Consider the following 19,015-nt stretch of genomic DNA (forward strand, 5'->3'; position numbering starts at 1 on the left):
GCCCAGAAAAATAAGGCAATGCAGATGCTTGATTGGTGTAGTATGAATCCATTGCTTTTACTCACCAAATTTTTTAAACTGTAACGTCAAAATGACTTTTCCGGTCCCTGGAAAAGGGACTAATTGACCTGTTTCGGTGCGTAGTTCTATAGAAATTGACTGAATTGTATTTGAAAGAAATTTTTTGTAGTCCAAATTCGGAAAAACTATTCTGTGTGTTGGTTCAAGCTCGCAGACGCTACCGTTTTTCAACCGTTGTTTTGAATCAATGACTCGTAATAAAGGGGCTTTCGCATCGCCCACGTATTGATACTCAATAATGTTTGTATAAATGAATATCAAATGTTTCCCGGCGCACAGATCAGCTGGAAAGTCACCCATAAAAGCCTTAGTATCATCTTTTTTCATCAGTTTATTTGCAATTGTGTCCATTTTATAACCAATGTGTGTTCCTCGTCCATCAGGAGTGCCCTTGAAACCAATAATGCTAGGAATTTCATCGCTTGGAAACGTAATTCCCTCGTATTTTCCAAAGACAATTTCAAATTTACCGGAACTTTTAATTTCTCTGAAAGAAAAATTTGGTAAACCAACAGTTCTTTTAATGGTAGCTAGCAACTGTGGCACAGTATCAAAAGTTCCTGGCATGAAAACTAATCGCTCACCGTTGTATGGACGTGATATGACATTAGCTCCAGAGCTATTCCGTTGGTGATCTTCTAAACCACTTAAACTGTAAGAAATTAGGACTCCGTTTGTGATGTGCTCTATTTTTGTTGGAAAAATAATTTCACTCAAAGCTACTCTCCAGTCTCCCGACAGTTGTATTTCATCATTGAAAAAATTTCTGAATGAAGCCAATGTGTTTTGATCGAAGATCTCCATCGAAGCGGAGGAGATTACATGTACCGTAAATTCATCTTCAAAACGGTTACTTGCCATTTTGCACAGGCGACTCTCGCACTAATTGGAGTTCGGGTTGATAGAATTTTTCCTGAATAATTTCCTTATCGGTATCGGAAAGAGAATACGTTGGAGGGTTCAATGTTGGGATAGACGAAATTTCAAAAACCTCGTCTGTAAATGACTGTTTGTAGCCCTTTCCAAACGTCTCCTCTTTTTTCAGTATTCGTACAAGATCACCGACAAAGAATTTTGGTTTTTGAGAATATGTTGTATTCGCAATCAACGATACCAGTCGCGGAACGTCTTTTTTCGTGACCTTGTTTGGAGCAAGATTGATTGTTCGATTAACTCTTGAATTGATTGTTTTAACAAATGAATCCAGTTTATCTAGGTATGAATAGGTCCAGTTTTCTTCTAAGTATCTGTATATTATATTTTTGAGGGAACGTATATTTCTTTCAGCAAAAGCAGACTTTTTCTCACTGAACGTACTGTATAAATGAATTCCGCGTTTATTGCAGAGGGCTTTGAAAGCACCGAGGAACTCTGTACCATCATCCACCCAAACTTTTTTAGGTTGCTTATGTTTGATCATCTTTTTGAAAGCCTCTGCAGTTTCTGCAGCATATTTTGTTTTTAGTGGTTCAACTCTGAGATATCTTGACAGACAGTCAACTGCAACAAGAAGGTATTTGACACCACTGTTGTACTTTGCAAGTTTATCAACAAATGCTAGATCTACGGACCAGATCTCATTTAGGTCGTTAACAATTACTTTAAGCCTTGGAAATCTGAGGCGACGTGAACGATATTTGGTGAAGGATGGTTTCGTTTCCAGATACATTTTTACATTTTTCATTGATAATTTACTCAAATTTTGCAGTCGTTTTGCGTTTCCAAATGACTCAGGTCCTTTTAAATAAAGGTTATCAAGTTTCTTCACATCATCTATAGAAAGCTCAGTCTTTTCTACTCGTGTCTTCGTCTGTCTTCTTTTTGCTCTCATCGACTTTTGGCTTTGCACTTTTTTCTTTTGTCTCAGATCTTCCTCTTGGTTGTTTTTGTTGCTGTTTCTTTTGTTTTCGAGTCGGTTGTTCTTCCTCTTCTTCGCTGTAAAACTCATCGAGAACTTTTTTTGCATGTGTATTGTAAACCAAGTGAGCTGCTATATCAAGTTCACTCAATATTTTGGAATACTTTTGCACGTCAATTTTTTTGGTAGGTTGTTGTAAATTGTACAAGAAATTTGTCACCTTCACTCCTTGAGGTTCATCTTCAATATGGAGAACATTATTCGCTTCACTAATAGAAACAGTATTGGAATCAAAAATTTTTTTCAGGATAATAGCAGCTCTTTTTGTTTTATTTTCATCCATTAATTTTAGTTCTAGCATTATTGAGTCAAACGCTGAATCCTTCCGTTTTTTCACTACAGGTTCGATTTCACTGTCATCACTCACAAATAATTCTGATTTAACGTCATCTGGATCACTTGTTCCATCACCGGTACTCCTTGTTCTTGTGATACGTCTATCAGTGCTTGTGTCAGCATCTTTTTTTCCACTGCTCTGCTCAAAATTTGGATTGGATCTTTGTAGTAGCGATAACTGAGTGGCTTTTTGTTGATATATTGGATTATCAAAAATTTCTTCCTTGGTTGGATTTCTTGATATGAACATCCTATTGGGGATCAAAACAATTTCTTCTGTATGCATTATTTGACTTTTAAGTAAAAATAGCACGAGAATGCTATTGCCTTGATAAGTTGTGATTTTTTTGTCGAAATAAATCGCTTTCTCTTCAGACTTGTTTCCTTTGATAATAACTGCTGAAATGAGTCCTCTTGATTTTTTAGTAACTGTTTGTTGACTGAAACATTGCCATTGATTACATTGAGCAAACACTCGCACAGAAAATTTATAAAACTATTTGGTGCTTCTTTGAGGAACTTTCTGAAATTACTATCAGACAGCTCGAGCATTTGCTTTAGCATACATAACTCTTTCTCTCTCATCTGTTAAATTAGTTAAGACCGCTTTGGAGGAAGGTAGATAAAAAATGGTTGGACCTGGTTGTACAATATTTGAACAATAACGCAAGGAGTCTGAAGTTTTTGGATCCAAGTCTATGAGTAAGTGTCCAAAGGGTAATTTTGTTGCTAACTCGTAGCTTTCTTTTAAAAAACTTGTGTTGTTTAACTGTTTGCCAACATAGGTGATCTGCTGTATGTCTCTAGGTGATTTGAACAAAATGATGTGGGTTGTGTTGAGATCAATTGTTCTTGACCATTTACTCTGTTGGAATAAGTTATGTTTAACGTAAATGACGCTAATATTTCTATGACGTACAGCAGTTGCGAGTTTAGAAAACTCTTTGTCATTGAAAATTTCCTCGCAAGAATCGTCAAAAACAAGCAGACAGTTTTCCAGCTGCGAAGTGAACTCAAATCTAGAAAATTTTGTGAAAAAAATTTTCAAGTTACGCTCTATAGAGCTGAACTTTGGTTGCTCATGTTGATAGAAGTAGTAAATAGATTTAAATTTTGGGTAAAAAGTGTTTCTCAGTAGCATTTGGAATATAAGTTCAGTTTTACCACAGCATGATGGCCCACAAACAGCCATGAATAATCTATCGCTTGTTGAAATTATCTTGTTCATAGCTTCGGATTAGGAAGCGCGTAGCCAACTGTGCATGAAAGCAATGAAAACCAAAATGTTGACTCTTCACAATCAAGATGAAAAAACACAAGTTTGATCAAGGACACACCAATAAGAAACAGTATTATTACGATTTGAGTAAAATAAACTACTTCTGATCGTGGTAGTCTAGAGTTACAAAATTTCCATGAGCGTCTCTCTTGATTTTCTTCATTGAAAACTAAATCATTCAAACCTATTCCAGCAGGGGAATCTATCTGATCTTCTTTATCACTCATTTTAAAAGACGTTTTGATCAAAATTGAATTAAAACATCAGTTTTTTTGTGTTAGCTCATTATTTTGTTAGTAACTCTCTCAACCATAAAAAATTCATATGTAGTATATCTAGAGTCTTTGTCTTCTTTCTTGTAAGTCACTTTGTAGTTCGATTGCATGCCACAATCGTTTGCGTAGAAGACAATTGACTCCACGTTTCCTTTGCTGACTACCTGCTTGATTTCATCAGGGAGACTTTCGTCGTCCAGGCTCACTTGAACTGGGGTTGGCGACTTTTGCATAGGTAAAGGGGTTAGTTTCAGTCTTTTCATTTTCTCTTGTAAAGACATGGTACATTTGAAAGTATTCAAGCAGTGAAAGATATTTCTTCAGTGTCTCAATCTCCGATAAGTTGCAAATAATCTGTTGTTTCCTAAGAATGGATTGCCCACGTGATTCTACTTTATCTTCTCTGACCAAAGATAGATTTATTTGATTATCATTCGTTATGCAACTGCATACTGTCAAACTTGGAGATAAATTCACTTGAAGAACTGAAGGAGCTACCTTCTCCACTCGACGGCTCATCGGCGGGGAATGTTAGCCAATAGAAATACAACTGTGCTTTTCTTTTAGCGCAATGTCGTTTTTTTTGTTTCTCAGGCAAGTAAAGAGAGTGTAGAGCACAAGTAAAATGTTTAATTGGGGTAACAATTTCCTCAACTTTAGGGCATGAAAGGGTATCCAAATCTATCACTTCTTTCTGTAAAAGTGTTTGCAGTGATTCAGTTTTCTCTTTCCCTTTAGCATAAAACTTTCCTGAAGGAAATCGAAGTTTAATTGCAATAAAAATTTGAGATATAAACCAGTAAGGATAATTGCCACTATTCCACGACAAACCGTGTAAGAACCTACTAACCCACTGATGAGATTTTCTCTCACTAGCGGATAGTGAGTTGTAAGAAACTGGTGGAAGGAACAAGATTGTGTCTGTGCAGTTGTTTGAGCAAATCGATAACTCCTTAATTATGAAACCCGATTTCTTATGACGAAAACCTTCAAAATCTAAGACAACAAACTTCTGGCTTTAACATTCAAGCAAACCAAATAGGTTTCGTTTAAATGTTTTCACGAAGAGGCAAAACATTAATCCAGTCATGTGACCCATGTAGGCGTTTGTGATTGGACACGGTAAACGTAAGAATAACCAGGACCTTTCTGACTGTGCTCTGCAATAAAACCCGAGGCGTCATGAAGTATTGCATGTAATCGAAGGAATTTATATGACTTAAGGTATTTGTCTAGTGAAGAGTTGTCTATACCTATAAGACCACCATATGGTCTCAACTTGAGAACAATTTCAAGGTTGATGTCTGGGTCCAAATAAAGACATGCTGCCAAAAAATATACAAACCGCTCACTGTATTCCGGATAGTCTAGTTTTATTTGATCATAAATTTCATGAATATTTTTTAAATCTACCGTTGCAATTGTTGTCATGCTGATTTGCAAATGATAAAATGAAATAATGAACTTAACTTCGTTGCTTTTTCATATAAGAAAAAAATCAATTTAACAAAATTGTTTTTTAGAATGTTTTTGACTTCTATTTTTATGTAGACTATTTCACAGAAAATAAAAGTCAACAAAAAACCATTTTTGAGTGCTCTTTCATAGAGCAAAATCCATTTCAGACCATTTTAGGACTTTTAAAAATTTTGAAAATTTTTTTCAAAAAATTCAAAATTTTTATGTTTTGACCCCCATACTTCATAGGTGAAAAAAAGTGAAGTCAACAAAAAATCACTTTTGAGTGCTCTTTCATAGCGCAAAATCCATTTCAGACAATTTTAGGACTTCGAAAAACTTTGAAAAATTTTCGAAAAAATTTTTGAAAATTTTCTCAATCGCGCACAAAACATGAATTCAAAACCACCAAAACCCAATTCCCAAGTTTCAATTTACATGAACCATCAAAATGAAATGGAAATAGCTGAAAAGTATAGTAATTTGCCTTACACTCCGAAAAAATTACAAGATTTCACTTTTTCAGAGAAAAAATTTCTTGTAGGGGGGTTCCGGACCCCCCCCCCCCCCCCCTACAAGCACTAGGCAACTTACTATACTACTTCGGTGTCTTGATCGAGAGTTAGTTTTTAAAATGTGTCCGATGGTGGTCAACGACAATTACAAAACGAAAACACCAGTACCCTAAACCAGCGAGTACTAATTGTTTGATAAAACAACAACTGGGCAGTGAGATGCACATCCATTTGATTGTTTTTTTTGGGTGGGGGGGGGGGGGGGGGTTGTGGGGAGGAGCCTTGGTTTTCCTTCAGTGAAGCTCCTACCCAAACAGTCTCACAATTTATAGACCTTTACACGCCATTTTTCGTTGAAATGCGACTTGTGACATGAGACAGTCTGTTAGCGCTAAAAAGTGAACATCAATTGATAATGGTAGATGATTTGACCAAAATGAGGTCAACACCCAGGTCGATGTCCCAGACGGAAGCAAGTATGTCCAGACCGAAGATAAACGCACGAGAAGGGCATCGTGCGTTCGAAATTACAGTCTGAAAACATCGAAAACGCACGACGAAAGTCTGAACATGAACGCACGAAAGTCTAAACATAAACGCACGAGAGTCTGATGAACGCACCCAATCTGGTCATAGACACTTTCCGTCTGAGAAGGTCTGGACAAACGTACTTTCGATCTGGGACGGTCTGGGCATAGCTGTTTTCGTCTGGGACCTCAACCTGGGCAATCGTAATGTTCATAGACGTTCTGAAATTTTTATACTACATTTTTTTATTGGTGTTCGCTCAGATAATAAGAATAAAGATTCCCCCAGAGCAGCGTGACAACTCAAATCTATACACGTCATACTCTCAAAAAACAGTTCTGTGAAGTGTCAGAATTTGTCAGAAAATTACAACTAGTATCTATTCCAATGCGAAGTTGCTTGCAATATTCCTGCACAGTTTTAAATTTTATCTGTGGTTGTTTTGGGGGTTTAATTTGAAAGTGTGCATTCAAGAATCGTGCCACAGAGCAATTCAGGTTGGGGTCCCAGAAAGAAGTGACCTCTGATCAGACCCAAGTCGAGCGCACAGACTGTTTATAGACCAAAATTACAGGGTCTGGAAATGGGTCTGAGCGCACGAAAGTCCGCTCAGTTGTCTGATTTTGGTCTGATCAGAGGTCATTTCTGTCGGGGTGGGGGGTCTGGGATGGTCTGATATGGTGTTGCCTTCATTACCCCAACTTCAGATAGATTAGAGCCTCAAAGTTTCCCATTTGTTAAAGCCTATTTGTTATTTTTTGTCTAAATGTTGCGCAATGTAGGAATATACTAAATTTGCATTCATAGACAATTATAATCATTATTGACGCACATTGCCTCTCAAGAATTCTTCCAACATGAGTTATTGGACTCATGACTAACTTTGTTATTGTAGATTTATAATTGCTAGCTATCAAACAATTCTCTATACAGAACAAATCTGTGATGTTTATCAAAATGATGAATACATTTCATTGATCTAATTGCTGGACTTGTTTATATTACACCTTCATTTACTACATAGCATTATGTTCCATCTTAAGCCATGGGCTGTTTTCGAGGTTCCCGCTGGAGTCTCGTCCGATTGGAGACACGTGAACAACGATGCCGAAGAGCAGTTCACCTCGTTTGCAATGAACGACGACTACTTCGCAGTCGGGTCCAAATACGGAGTGGTCGAAATACTGCACAGGTATAGTTACCCGGTTTGAAGTCCCGCAGTTTTCTACCGATTGATCTCTGTAACTTCATAGATCCAAAAACCTATTGATGGATCATGATGAAGTCAGAGAAGTAAAATCCCATCGATGATGCAAAATGATTTCATAAAAGCTAAAAATCTAATCGATATATCATTTTATAATTTCAGGAAAGATTCCTTTTGGCTTAAATTTAACAGTTCGTTTGCTGCTTTTACACATAGCGCACTTGTAATGTATTTCCTTAAAATTGAATACCTGTACCTTAAATTCTGCGAGTATCGGTACTAGATCAGAACACTATCCGAGAAAATTTTTGGTTTGAGAACTGAACCAAAAAACAGTTTTAGAACAGACTCTGTATTAAAACTGAATTCCTTCGAATCAGAAGACAATTCAGAAAGAAATTCTGACTTGACTCTGAAACAGATGATTTATCAAAAAAAAGTTTCGCTCAAAGAACAGCTGAGAACAGGCTACTAATAATGCTTACTAATAGCCTAATGCTGACCAGCTGCGATTACGCAGAAATAAAATAATTATTAATTATTACTGATCTAATTAAAACAAGAAAACGAACAAAAATTGACTCAATTTTAACTTTTTTGAGAATTCGGAGAACTTGCAAACCGTTAGAGCTGGCAAAATGGCGTAAGAGTCACGTTTCTGCTTATGAATCTTAATATACTAAAAAATAATTATCAGAATTAAAGTCAGTTATTGTAGTTGGAGTAGTAATGCCTCCGGCCAGTTGCAGAAGATAACCTAGAGAAATTTTAAAAATGTAGCTTTTCAATTGATTTTACCGTTAGTTTATCACAAATAGTTTGTGTCACAAATAGTAGAAGTTGTTTAGCGATCTATTCCCGTTTTTTCTTTAGCATTCGCGTCGTTTCGTCTGGTCGAACTAACATTGGTTTGTGCTAACTCGACAATTTTTGGAGCTAATCAATATTGCTTTGATGCTTTTTAATCAGAACGCATAGAACAACATCAACATTGCCTCTATCACAAGTGACCAATCCACTACTCCACATTGCAAAGTTCGGGAACAGCCAGCCAGTCCTCTTGGCCGTTTACTATAACTCCCCCAAGGAAAAAAAATAGGCGTTCATTTTAAACATTCAGGCACATATCTTGAAGTGATTGGATAAAAACAGGAAACTTAAATCCATCTGTTGACCTTAAATGCATTTGATTTGCACATTTCAGTTGCTTCCCTATGTTGGCTCTGATAGAAAGGATAGAAAGAGACATCAAATGAAGTGTTTTTAACTTGGCCTTTTTTGACGTTTTCAGTTTCTATGTTTTCTGAGCAATGAGACTATCAATAGGTTGCTTGGTTTCTCATCTGCTCCAATTTTCTCAATATTTTGTTGCGTTTATTTTTTACTTGTAACTTGTATCAAATCAAAAGTAATTTAAAACTATTCTCTCATTTTGAGAGTACCATATTTTCAAAGAAAACGTTGCATTTTCAGAACGCAAATTCAGCATAATTAAATAATTTTTTGTGATTTTTTTGTGAATAAGTTCATTTTACTCAGAAAAGGCTTGGATTCAGCTCTGATGCTGGTTGTGACATGCGAGGTCAGGGATAAACAGAAAATTAAGCAGGTTTTCATAATTTGTATTTTTTAGTTCCCGGTTTTTAGTCTTTCATATTTTTCACCAATGATCATTACATATCACGTTGGAAAATATAAGATGAAACCTGTTAAGCGGTTTTCTATTTTTTCTTCATGTTACAAAAATAGATGGTGCTTCGTTGTTCTTTTGCACTTGCTTTTGATGTCTTTCAACTGAACCATTTGACAAGATCATTTTTTAATATCAATAAGGAGCAGAGATTTTTGGAATTAGTTCCAATCAAACGAAAAATTTCATAAAAACTGTAGAATTGCTGTGTTAGTTACGTGACAAACAATGAAGACAGATTGGATGCTCTGCATGTTCTAGAAATTTTTGTGATTACAAAACATATAATTACTCACAGTCAGGCATCATTACTGTCAAAAGATTTCTTACTTTGCGCAGCTCAAAAAATTTCACGAAACTTTGCGCTTGTCAACTACGAGGCGAGTACTTGTTTATTACGCTTGTCAACTACGAGGCGAGTACTTCTTTATTACGACACAACTTTTAATTTTCATTGCATATTTACATTAGAAGAGCTACACCAATGGATGTTTTCAACAACTTCCCCCTTTTGCAAAGGGGCAATTTCTATTCTATTCTTGAATAAAATTTAAGCGGGCAATTTTTTAACCAATCAGAGACAACTAATAATTTTCCAGGTCGGTGGGCGCGCTTGACGCGCGTCGCGGCTTTGCCCGGATAAAAGATCCGCGATTTCCAGATTACATCCAATAGCACATGAGAGGCATGGCGGTGAATTGCGGTCCGCAATTGCTCTTGAACTGATATTTGGCTATCTAAACTGTAGGTTACGTAATTTTGTGGTAAAATATAGCACAGAAGGGGGATATTCTACTAGGTACCAAAGGAGGGGCAATTGTAGAAAATATCCTCACCAATTTTTGCCAGTAATGTTTACTCAAAAAGGATGAAAAAATAGTACATAGGTTTTTAATGGTGAAATGCTGAAAAAATTCTAAAATTTTTAAAGAAAATTAACTCCAAACGAACTCTTTGTAGTTGCTAATGATAAGCAAGTCAGCTCCTCTAATCAGAAGAGTATCCCAGTACATAAAAACGTATCTGAAGATATCAAATGTCATTACGTGGCCAGTTTCCAAGTAATCGTTTATACACACTCGATTTTGTCGGGATTTTCTTACGACCCAGGTTTTAAGATAAGATTTGTGAGCGTGCGTGGAAACGAGTGAAATTGGGTTAAAATAGTTCAAATTTGCTTAAAATTACGCCTTCCCCATGGACACAGCATCTAACTACCGAAATGAAAGAAAGCCTAATTGATTATTTGTTTCAGAAATATCCCTCTCAATTCTAATTGTGGATTAGGAAGACAAATAGTGGGTTTTGAAAACATCCATAGCACTGTTTACAAGAACAAGTCTTTGGGTTTGTTACCAAGTAGTTGCCAATAAATTTGGGGCAATAATGTTATAGGCGAATTACATGTTTCAAATGGTTTTGTTCCCTCAAAACGCAAATTTTTTTTTGATTGGCAACATAATGAGAAAAAGGGCCTTGTTTTCGTATTCTTGAAATTTGACGGGTTGGCACTTCGAGTTTTCTTCAATTTTTTCAAAGAGCATGCATGACGTCATGACGTTTTTAGTTGTACCACCAGGTCAGTAGTAACACAATTGAAAATTGTAACGCTTTTGAAATTTTGGATCAAGCTGCGCATAACCGTTTCGCTTTAGGTTTGCGCCATTTTAATTATTGAGCTAGAACCAACCTGGAAGACTTCTCTAATCTCAGAAAGGATGTAAAATTGTAATTTTAAATATGTAGATAACGTCATTTCCAAGATAAGATTGCAAGATTATCGAGCGTATTACCAAGAGTTGGATTTCAAAATTAACTTGTATGGAGTTACAGATCCCCATTTTCATAAATATTATTCAATGCTTAAATATCAACTTTAAGATGAGTCACAGAATCAGAACTGTTTTTATTTATTCTATCCATTTTTGTTTCTTAATTGGCTAAATATTTAATTTTTCTGTTCACGTCATTGTTAATCTGAACACTTGGGCGATAACTTTAATGTCATAAATTTAATCTGGACACCTATATTAAATTTTATAAAATATAAAATGACAGAATTAATAAAATTTTGTGGTAATTAAAATGATAATTAAGTAACCAATAACGATTAATTATCGCCAATAACAATTTCACAGAAATGAGTACTCGTACTATCTTCAGAGCTGAGTTCTAGCGATTTATCCCATACACCAAACCCCTTTTAGTTTGGCAGTCCTTTTGGTCTTGATTACCAGCCGGTGGTATATAACCCCAACAAATAAATGTTACATGTCCGGCTGTTATAAGTAAATTAAAAATCGACCTCAATGCGAAAGGGTTTCAAACCTCATAATGCACCGTTTTCAGAGTCTCCTTGGATCAAATTGCAACATTCAAGATCTCATCTCCGGCTCCAATAACCAAAATCCGATTCTCAGAGGTTGACAAGCAGGCACTTTCCTTAAATGGTACCAAAATCCAGGACAACTTGATTGCAAGGAACGCCAGCACGAGGCAGAATGACTCATCTAAGAACGTTTTCATTGGAGTGGTCATTGCAGGGTGGAAGGTGGAAGTATGGCGGTTAATCCACCCAGCTGTTTCTGATCCGAAGGGGAAGATTTTAGTTGAGATGAAGCGACAGAATTCCCTTCACGCGGTAGGTCTGCTCGATATATCGCGAAAAAGATCTTGGCCAAGTTTTGGCGGGTCCATCCGATTTTAGAGAGGTGGGGTGAAACTTTTTTGGTGACCCGCTATTCTTCAAATACGATGGGGATCATGAGCGTGGCTCAAGAGAATTGATTGAAAATAGGTTGAAATTTATGAGAGAGAGAGAGAGAGAGAGTCTTAAGGGATCTTACTCGGAATGAAAAAACTTGATCTTTATTCATATATTTTTTTAACTTCACTTGCTTAACAGATAATTCATTTAAAACGCGAATTCTGTTTACGCATACCCTTATGGCCGAGTTTTATGTTTTTTATAGGATAGGTCTTCTAAAAAACGAAGATAAAAACGGGCGAGTATGAAAACGGGCTAAAGTGTGGCCTAGAACTTTATGGAACCTCAATGTCAAAATTCTACGAAATTGGTAGAAATACAACTTTATCATAAAGGAAAGTTCTATTATTACAGCTCTTTCACACATACCGGATCACTAAAAAAATTGTTCTTTCAGGTTTTTCACCCCATTTCTCAAAACATATTTTTGCATTGTGCTTTACTGTTTTTGAGGATTTTGAAAATTTCATTATTTAGAACTTTCATTGAGCTACAATTTTTCGTAGATGTCATAATGGAAAAATGTACTTATTCAATTTTTTGTGTTATGACATTGATCCGAGTTAAAGAAATTTTGTTGACTGATGAGCTAATATATTTGAGCTCTAAAATAGACAAGGAGGCTCGAGAATGTGCGTTCCCACTTAATGTTCCGACTCCGCTCATTTTTTTTACTTAATTGTCGACCAAATGAGGAAAAAAATTTCAAAATTACAAAATTTTCGAAAGTAATTAATTCTGTGTAATTTGTCTTAAGAGCAAACCGATGAACGAATTATTTTACTGCGAAATGGAGACCCGATGATACCTGCTTTTACCAAAACTACGAGACAAGACAAGCAATAAAAACAACAAATCATCAATTCCTGACATACTCAATCTCAATTTTTGCAAACAAAACGTGGAGATATCTCATCATCCAGAATTTGCCATAGGACTACCATAGAAAGTGACAAATACATCTAAAAATCAAATATTCAATTAAAATTTTGAGAGAAAACGATGTCGAAGTCGTTAAAACCATGAGCTATTCCTTAAAGCTATTTTATAAGATTAATTGCGCGCATCCCTAAAGCTATTGGAAACCGTCATTAATGTTGCAGTATTTAGCAAATACAAAAACAGAAAAAATGGTTAAATATTATTCAAAAAAAAATTACAAACTAACCAGATCACAAGATTTAAGAAAACTCAAAAAAACGGAGCCGCAACACCACTAATACTTAAAACGTAGTAAACAGACGAAATTTTTTCTCTGGAAAAATGACGGAAGCTGTGTTTACACTAGAGACCTTATAGGGAATTGTCAGAATTGAGATAAAAGAAATCGCAAAAATTAAAAAATTTTATGATTTTTTTAACAAATTTTTTTCGAAACTTTTCTTAAAAAGTGCCAAATCTTAAACTCTGTCACCTGAAAAGGCCACTGAGAACTGCCAGTATTAAGAACGAGTGATAGCTCTTCAAAAAGAAAGACAAAGTTGCGTTTCATGTACACTCTTCCAAATGTTATGTGACCTCTTATGAAAGTAATAATTGGGTAAGGCAACAAAAATAACTTCCAAAATGGGCCAATGTCCAAAAGTCAAAAATTTCATTTAGAACTTGTGGTATCAGAGCAATGAAGCCAAAAATAAAAAGAAACTCTCGCATAATTTAGCTTTCACTCACTAAAAAAGATGCCATTTGTGCTTTTGTTGAGGCTAACCAACAGGTTGACAGATTTTCAAAGTAAGTAGCATAATGCAAATTAAACTGAGATTCTCCTAAAAACAAATATATTCAAATACATAAGAGCCATTAGTGGTCAACTGAAGGCATTATATAGGATCAAATATATTTTTATGGAAGCCAACTGGGTCCTTTTTTAACACTGAGTCACCAGATTATAAAGAAGGACAAGAAATGGGAGTAAAACACAAGGATTCACTTCGAATTGATGAAAACAATTTTTTGAACTCACAGAAGCCATGAAATTCTCCCTGAAAACATAGTATATGATCATGGGGCCTGATTTAGACAAAAGTTGAGTTATTGGTACTGACTTTTGATTGGATTTTTTTCTCGGCTCTAACTAACATAGAAAAAAATCAACAAAAATTGCTTAAAAGTTGTTACCAAAAAAAACATTGCCTCAATGGAATCATAGAGTTTTTGATAGTCAAAAACCACGAAGAGACCAAAACTAGCCCTGGTAATGCAACTCGTTCAGCTAATTGTTCCATTTTAGCCAACATAGATACTTTGTTTACAAAAAGTCAATATATCAAATTTGAAAAATTCATTTTGCATAATGATTGTTTTAAGTTAGCAAAAAAAGCAAAATCTTTATTCAGAACACTCCTAAAACAAACAGACAAAGAACTGGCCTCCTTTTGAGTTGATTCAAACGTCTTTCAGCAGTTTGAGGTCTGAACCTTTGGCAGATTCGAAAAAAACTGTGCCGAAGAAACATCTGTTGCCATTTTTGATGAAAAAAAGTCTAAATTTTGAGAGAAATCATCATTTTTTAAGCTAAAATTGTCGGATCAAAAGAGACAGCGACCCTCCTCTGTGGGTTGGAACAGTAATGAGCTTTAATATATTTAATAAGAAGGTTACGATGACTGTTGATTCAGGGTTCGGTAATCTCGGCGATCAGTTGGGCTTCGGACAGGGACTTGTTCACGGGAGACGAGAGTGGAGTTGTCACTGTAACTAGAGTCCAGAGCAGGAACCTACTCACTGGTTCATGCCAGCAACTGTTCAAACTCAGATCACCTGTAGTCCAGATCGACTTCTGCGGTTCGTTGTCACAACAGTACACCATTAAAACTACCGATAACAAGACATGAAAAAATTGAAACTCACAACCTCGGCACATCAAATTGGTAGATGGGTCGAAAACTTATGAGAGTGAGTCTTAATAGATCTAACTCGGAATTGAAAATCTAGACATTTATTCACATATTACTTCATTTCATTTCGTTTATTAATAACTCGGAAATTTGAAGACTTAAATTAATTTTTATGCTCTATGATATTATACTCTATGACTTAAAGTAATTTTTATGCTCCATTCACCAATATTAGGAGCAGCTGATTCTGTAAAAGTTAGCGTGGAATCTGTTGGAAAGGGTGAAAAGGGTAAATTTGAACCCCCCTTCCCCCGATAAAACCTTGGCTCACAAAGAAATGCCTTTTGTAGTAGTCCGGCTCACTTCAATAATTCCTTACATATTTGTTTGCCAAAATTTGCTGACACGAGCAATTAATAAACCCAGTCGATGGAACAATCGTCAGCCTTTTATTAATACAGAATTGAAGTTCTGCACGCCTTTTATGAAAGTTGAAAGAAAAACCGTTTTTCACCTCTAACAATTCTTGGAAAAGGAAATCAGTACTGTCAAAAAAACAGACAACTATTAAAGTCATCACTACAAGAAAGCCAATTTTTCGCGATCTAATGATGTCACCAGAAGTGCTGTGTGGCTATATTTATTTTACAACTGTTTTAGCCCCGATTCTCCTCGTCTCAACCCACACAACCATAGCCCTATCCAACATCAGTCGGCAAGTATTCCGAGAAGTGCCTTTAGAGAAGGATGGTCCATTTGGGGCAGTGCTCAAAGTGGTCGACAAAAATGCCACCTTCTTAGCCGAGTCTGTAAGGGAGAGCTACTTGAAGGTACAGACGTCTGATTTAATGGTTATGTGACTCTGCTTGAAGTCACTGAGAACTTCTGGAGTTTATCGAGAATCGATTAAATCAGAATTTCGAAGTGACTTCCGCAGAGTCACGTAAACATGCTTAAAACACGAAAGGTGCACGTTTTAAAATGACGAAAGTCAAGGAATTCAATTTCTGGCTAAGTAGCAACTTCTGGCATTTTAACTTCTGGCACTGCAGACTTTCGGCATTTTAAAATGTGCACGTGAGTGTTTTAGTTGAACTCTGAAAAATTTTGTACATAACATCCGAAAACTCTCACTTGCGACTATAAGCATTGATTTTTCGGATCTTTTCCGTTTGTCCCCCCCCCCCCCCCCAGCTTAGTGGGTGCATATTATTTGCAACCCCCAGACGCACGTGCAATATTTTTACATAATGATTTACTATGTAATGGCACGTGCTCTGTCACTGGGGGGAGCATAACGTACTGGGGGGCACAAACGGAAAAGATCCGATTTTTCTTTTTAATTTCAGGCAGTGTGTGCTGGTCCAGATGCCATGATCTGGATTGTGAATGTTGAATCTTATGAGACAGAGAGAGCATACTGCTTCAAAGGACTCGTTCTGGAACGCATGAAGGCCTCCTCTAACATGGAAATGCCAGTAGTCGAAAAACAGTAAGACACAAACTATTACTGCTCTATGGTCTTATCAGTTTCGATGAAACATTGGGACAAAAATTGTTCTAACTTTGGTCGAATTTCTCCTTTGGCAAAGATGTAAAAACTGGTTTGTGACGAAAACTTCCAACAGGAAAATGGAAAACAAAATAGCTTCATTTTTTTATAAAGATAATATTAATAATAACTTGTTTGGATCAAAAAAGATAATGATAACTCATTTAATTGATAATGAAATGTTCTCAAGTAGAATGGATATCTGTTTGAAAATCGTATAGTATAAATAATGTAGCATAATACGAAATCTACTCGACAAAACATTAATAGGTCCCAGGGTCCTAGTCTAGCGATGACAGTATCAGCACTATGATGTGTGTTGTAAACTAACTGGCTTATTATAACATGGAAAAACAGGGGGAGGACCTCGAAACGCAATTTTATGTTTTATGAAACCTATCTGATTTTGGTAATGAAACGGAGCAAACCGTTCCGCCTTTACAAAAAAATATCACTGAAACTAGTTAAAAAGTGCTGTAGTTTTGTTGCATCCATCTGCTTGACTTCAAAAAAACAATAGGATCAAAAAATAAAATGAATTTCGATGGTTTTCGCAATCTTACTCCTAAACGTTTAGAACTTAGGCCACTGTTTTATTTGCACTGTTCAGTTGCCTTGACTGGGATCTTATTGCTTGAATTGTATATATTTCTTGCTATTATTAGCCTTTTTAAAACAATCATTTTGGCATTCTGCCGGTAAAAGTTCAGTTAATTGTTAATCATTTCAGAAAGATGCTTTCCTTTTATCTTTTATTGAGCCAATGAGGTTAGATTCATGTTCCAGGCAACCGGACACACCATTTTGTAAATTTGTTTTAGCTTTTACTCTAATTGCAGAATTAGGTTTTTCTTGCTTGTTCCATAGAGTAGAACACCATAACTCACAACTGGCTAGACATAAACTTTGCATTTCAGTAAAAAAAAACGCATTAAAATTAAAACGATCTGACTGGTCAAAATAATAATAAAGATTTAATGAGACTTGTGCGAGGGTTTTTAGCATGGTCGACAATATCTGGATCGTCGTTCAATTCAGTCCCTCAATACCTAAATGTTGTCTTATGTGTTAAGATTTTGTCTTTTGTGTTAGTTGTTGATATGATACCTTTTGTTTTGTGTTCATAATCATAAAGCATGAATTTTCGAAGTTCGTATTTATTTCGGTTTCTGTGAAGTAATCAACAACCATTTGCAAAGATTGGGTGAAAGCTTGACTTGTTGATGCCCAATTTAACGTTGTTTACAAACGTATCGTTCGCGTATATTGTTCAAACTTTCGTTTAATGCATCAAACGTCTATATGTTTTTTATTAACAGGAAAAATAAGGAGCTACACAATACTCAACATTTGCCAAATTGTTGCATACATTTCTTGATTTTACACACAGATAGGTATATTTCGGAACGATTGCAAATATTGCCCTTAATTTCTATGGTGTTGAGATGATCTCAAGCTATTATGTGTTATTGCATCAAATTGTTATTGGAGATAAGAACTGTTTTAGTTTCTATAATCTTGCTTGACTCCCTCAAAAAGTTTACGCAGTCTTCAACTATACCTTTTATCGCTTAAAAATAAATTGATTGTTGTTTCATAAATCCCAACACTTTTTTGCACCAATATTATATTCAATTTCCTATTACTAGCGACAAAGTTTTCAGCTGGCAAGTTTCCTCAATTTTAGTACAGCCGGTCTAATGCAATGAGCTGATTTTTGCCTGCTTTAAGCCTTTAGGGAATCCTTGTTCTCAAAGCATTTGTTCACCATTGAGGTAAAAAGTTCTTAATACCTACAAAATTTTCTGCTTAAAGTTCTTGAATCAACGGCACGCTGAGCTGTATCCTTTGGCCAGTTTTTTAGGTGCCTCCGTTGGCAATTTTTTGCCTGTTCATGCCACAAACTGAACTTTTTCTGTGCTGAACAGTCGTTGCAAATCAATAAAAGCCCTTTGCCAAAAAAGAGAATTTAGTTGCAAATCGACTGACGTGATTGATATGAAGGAGGATTGGTTATGTGGTCAAGTTTAACAGTGATGTTGGTAAAAATGAAGTTTCTTTTTCATTTCACAGAAATGACTGAAAATTATTCGATCAAAATATTTGGTTTAAAAAATTTTGTGGACATTTTTTGATGAAAATGTTTGGATGGTTTTAGGGCACAAAAATACAGCTGCTGAGTGCTAAGTTAACCAAAATGTAATTTTCTGATTCCTAGCTACTTTTTGAGACGGTGGTAACAAATACCGTGGAAGATGAGTGAGATGAAAATAAAAAAAATCGATTAAAAAACAAAAGCCGCGTCATGAGCCTCATTAGGGAAAAAGTTGATAGTCAACAAAGCATAAACCAAAACACACAGATATAAACATTTTAAACTCTCTAAAAAGACGTTTTTCGCTTTAGAATGACATTTTTCTTTTTTGCCTGAGTCAGTTAAGGTTTCGCAGTTTTCTTTCTACTGCATTTTAGACACCAAACAAGTTGCATTCAGCCAAGACACAAAGTTGATTAGACGTATTCAAAGTGACTAACAACAAATTAAGAACAATGCACAGGGATGGATATCAAA

General features: G+C 35.8%; 1 protein-coding gene across 1 annotated transcript in view; it reads left to right on the top strand.

The window, feature by feature from the left end:
* The first annotated feature begins 7,380 nt into the window (after positions 1 to 7,380).
* Positions 7,381 to 19,015, top strand: part of LOC142358315 (uncharacterized) — a 45,146-nt gene continuing 33,511 nt past the window's right edge. Inside the window, exons 1-5 of the mRNA XM_075409737.1 lie at positions 7,381 to 7,582; positions 11,637 to 11,928; positions 14,673 to 14,838; positions 15,552 to 15,721; positions 16,241 to 16,383. Of these exons, the coding sequence (XP_075265852.1) occupies positions 7,419 to 7,582; positions 11,637 to 11,928; positions 14,673 to 14,838; positions 15,552 to 15,721; positions 16,241 to 16,383 (935 nt within the window). The 5' untranslated portion in view covers positions 7,381 to 7,418. The remainder of the gene's footprint in view (positions 7,583 to 11,636; positions 11,929 to 14,672; positions 14,839 to 15,551; positions 15,722 to 16,240; positions 16,384 to 19,015) is intronic.

The sequence above is a fragment of the Convolutriloba macropyga genome, unplaced genomic scaffold (genome assembly GCF_964194025.1).
Source record: "Convolutriloba macropyga unplaced genomic scaffold, txConMacr16.3 SCAFFOLD_698, whole genome shotgun sequence".
In the NCBI taxonomy this organism is placed as follows: domain Eukaryota; kingdom Metazoa; phylum Xenacoelomorpha; order Acoela; family Convolutidae; genus Convolutriloba; species Convolutriloba macropyga.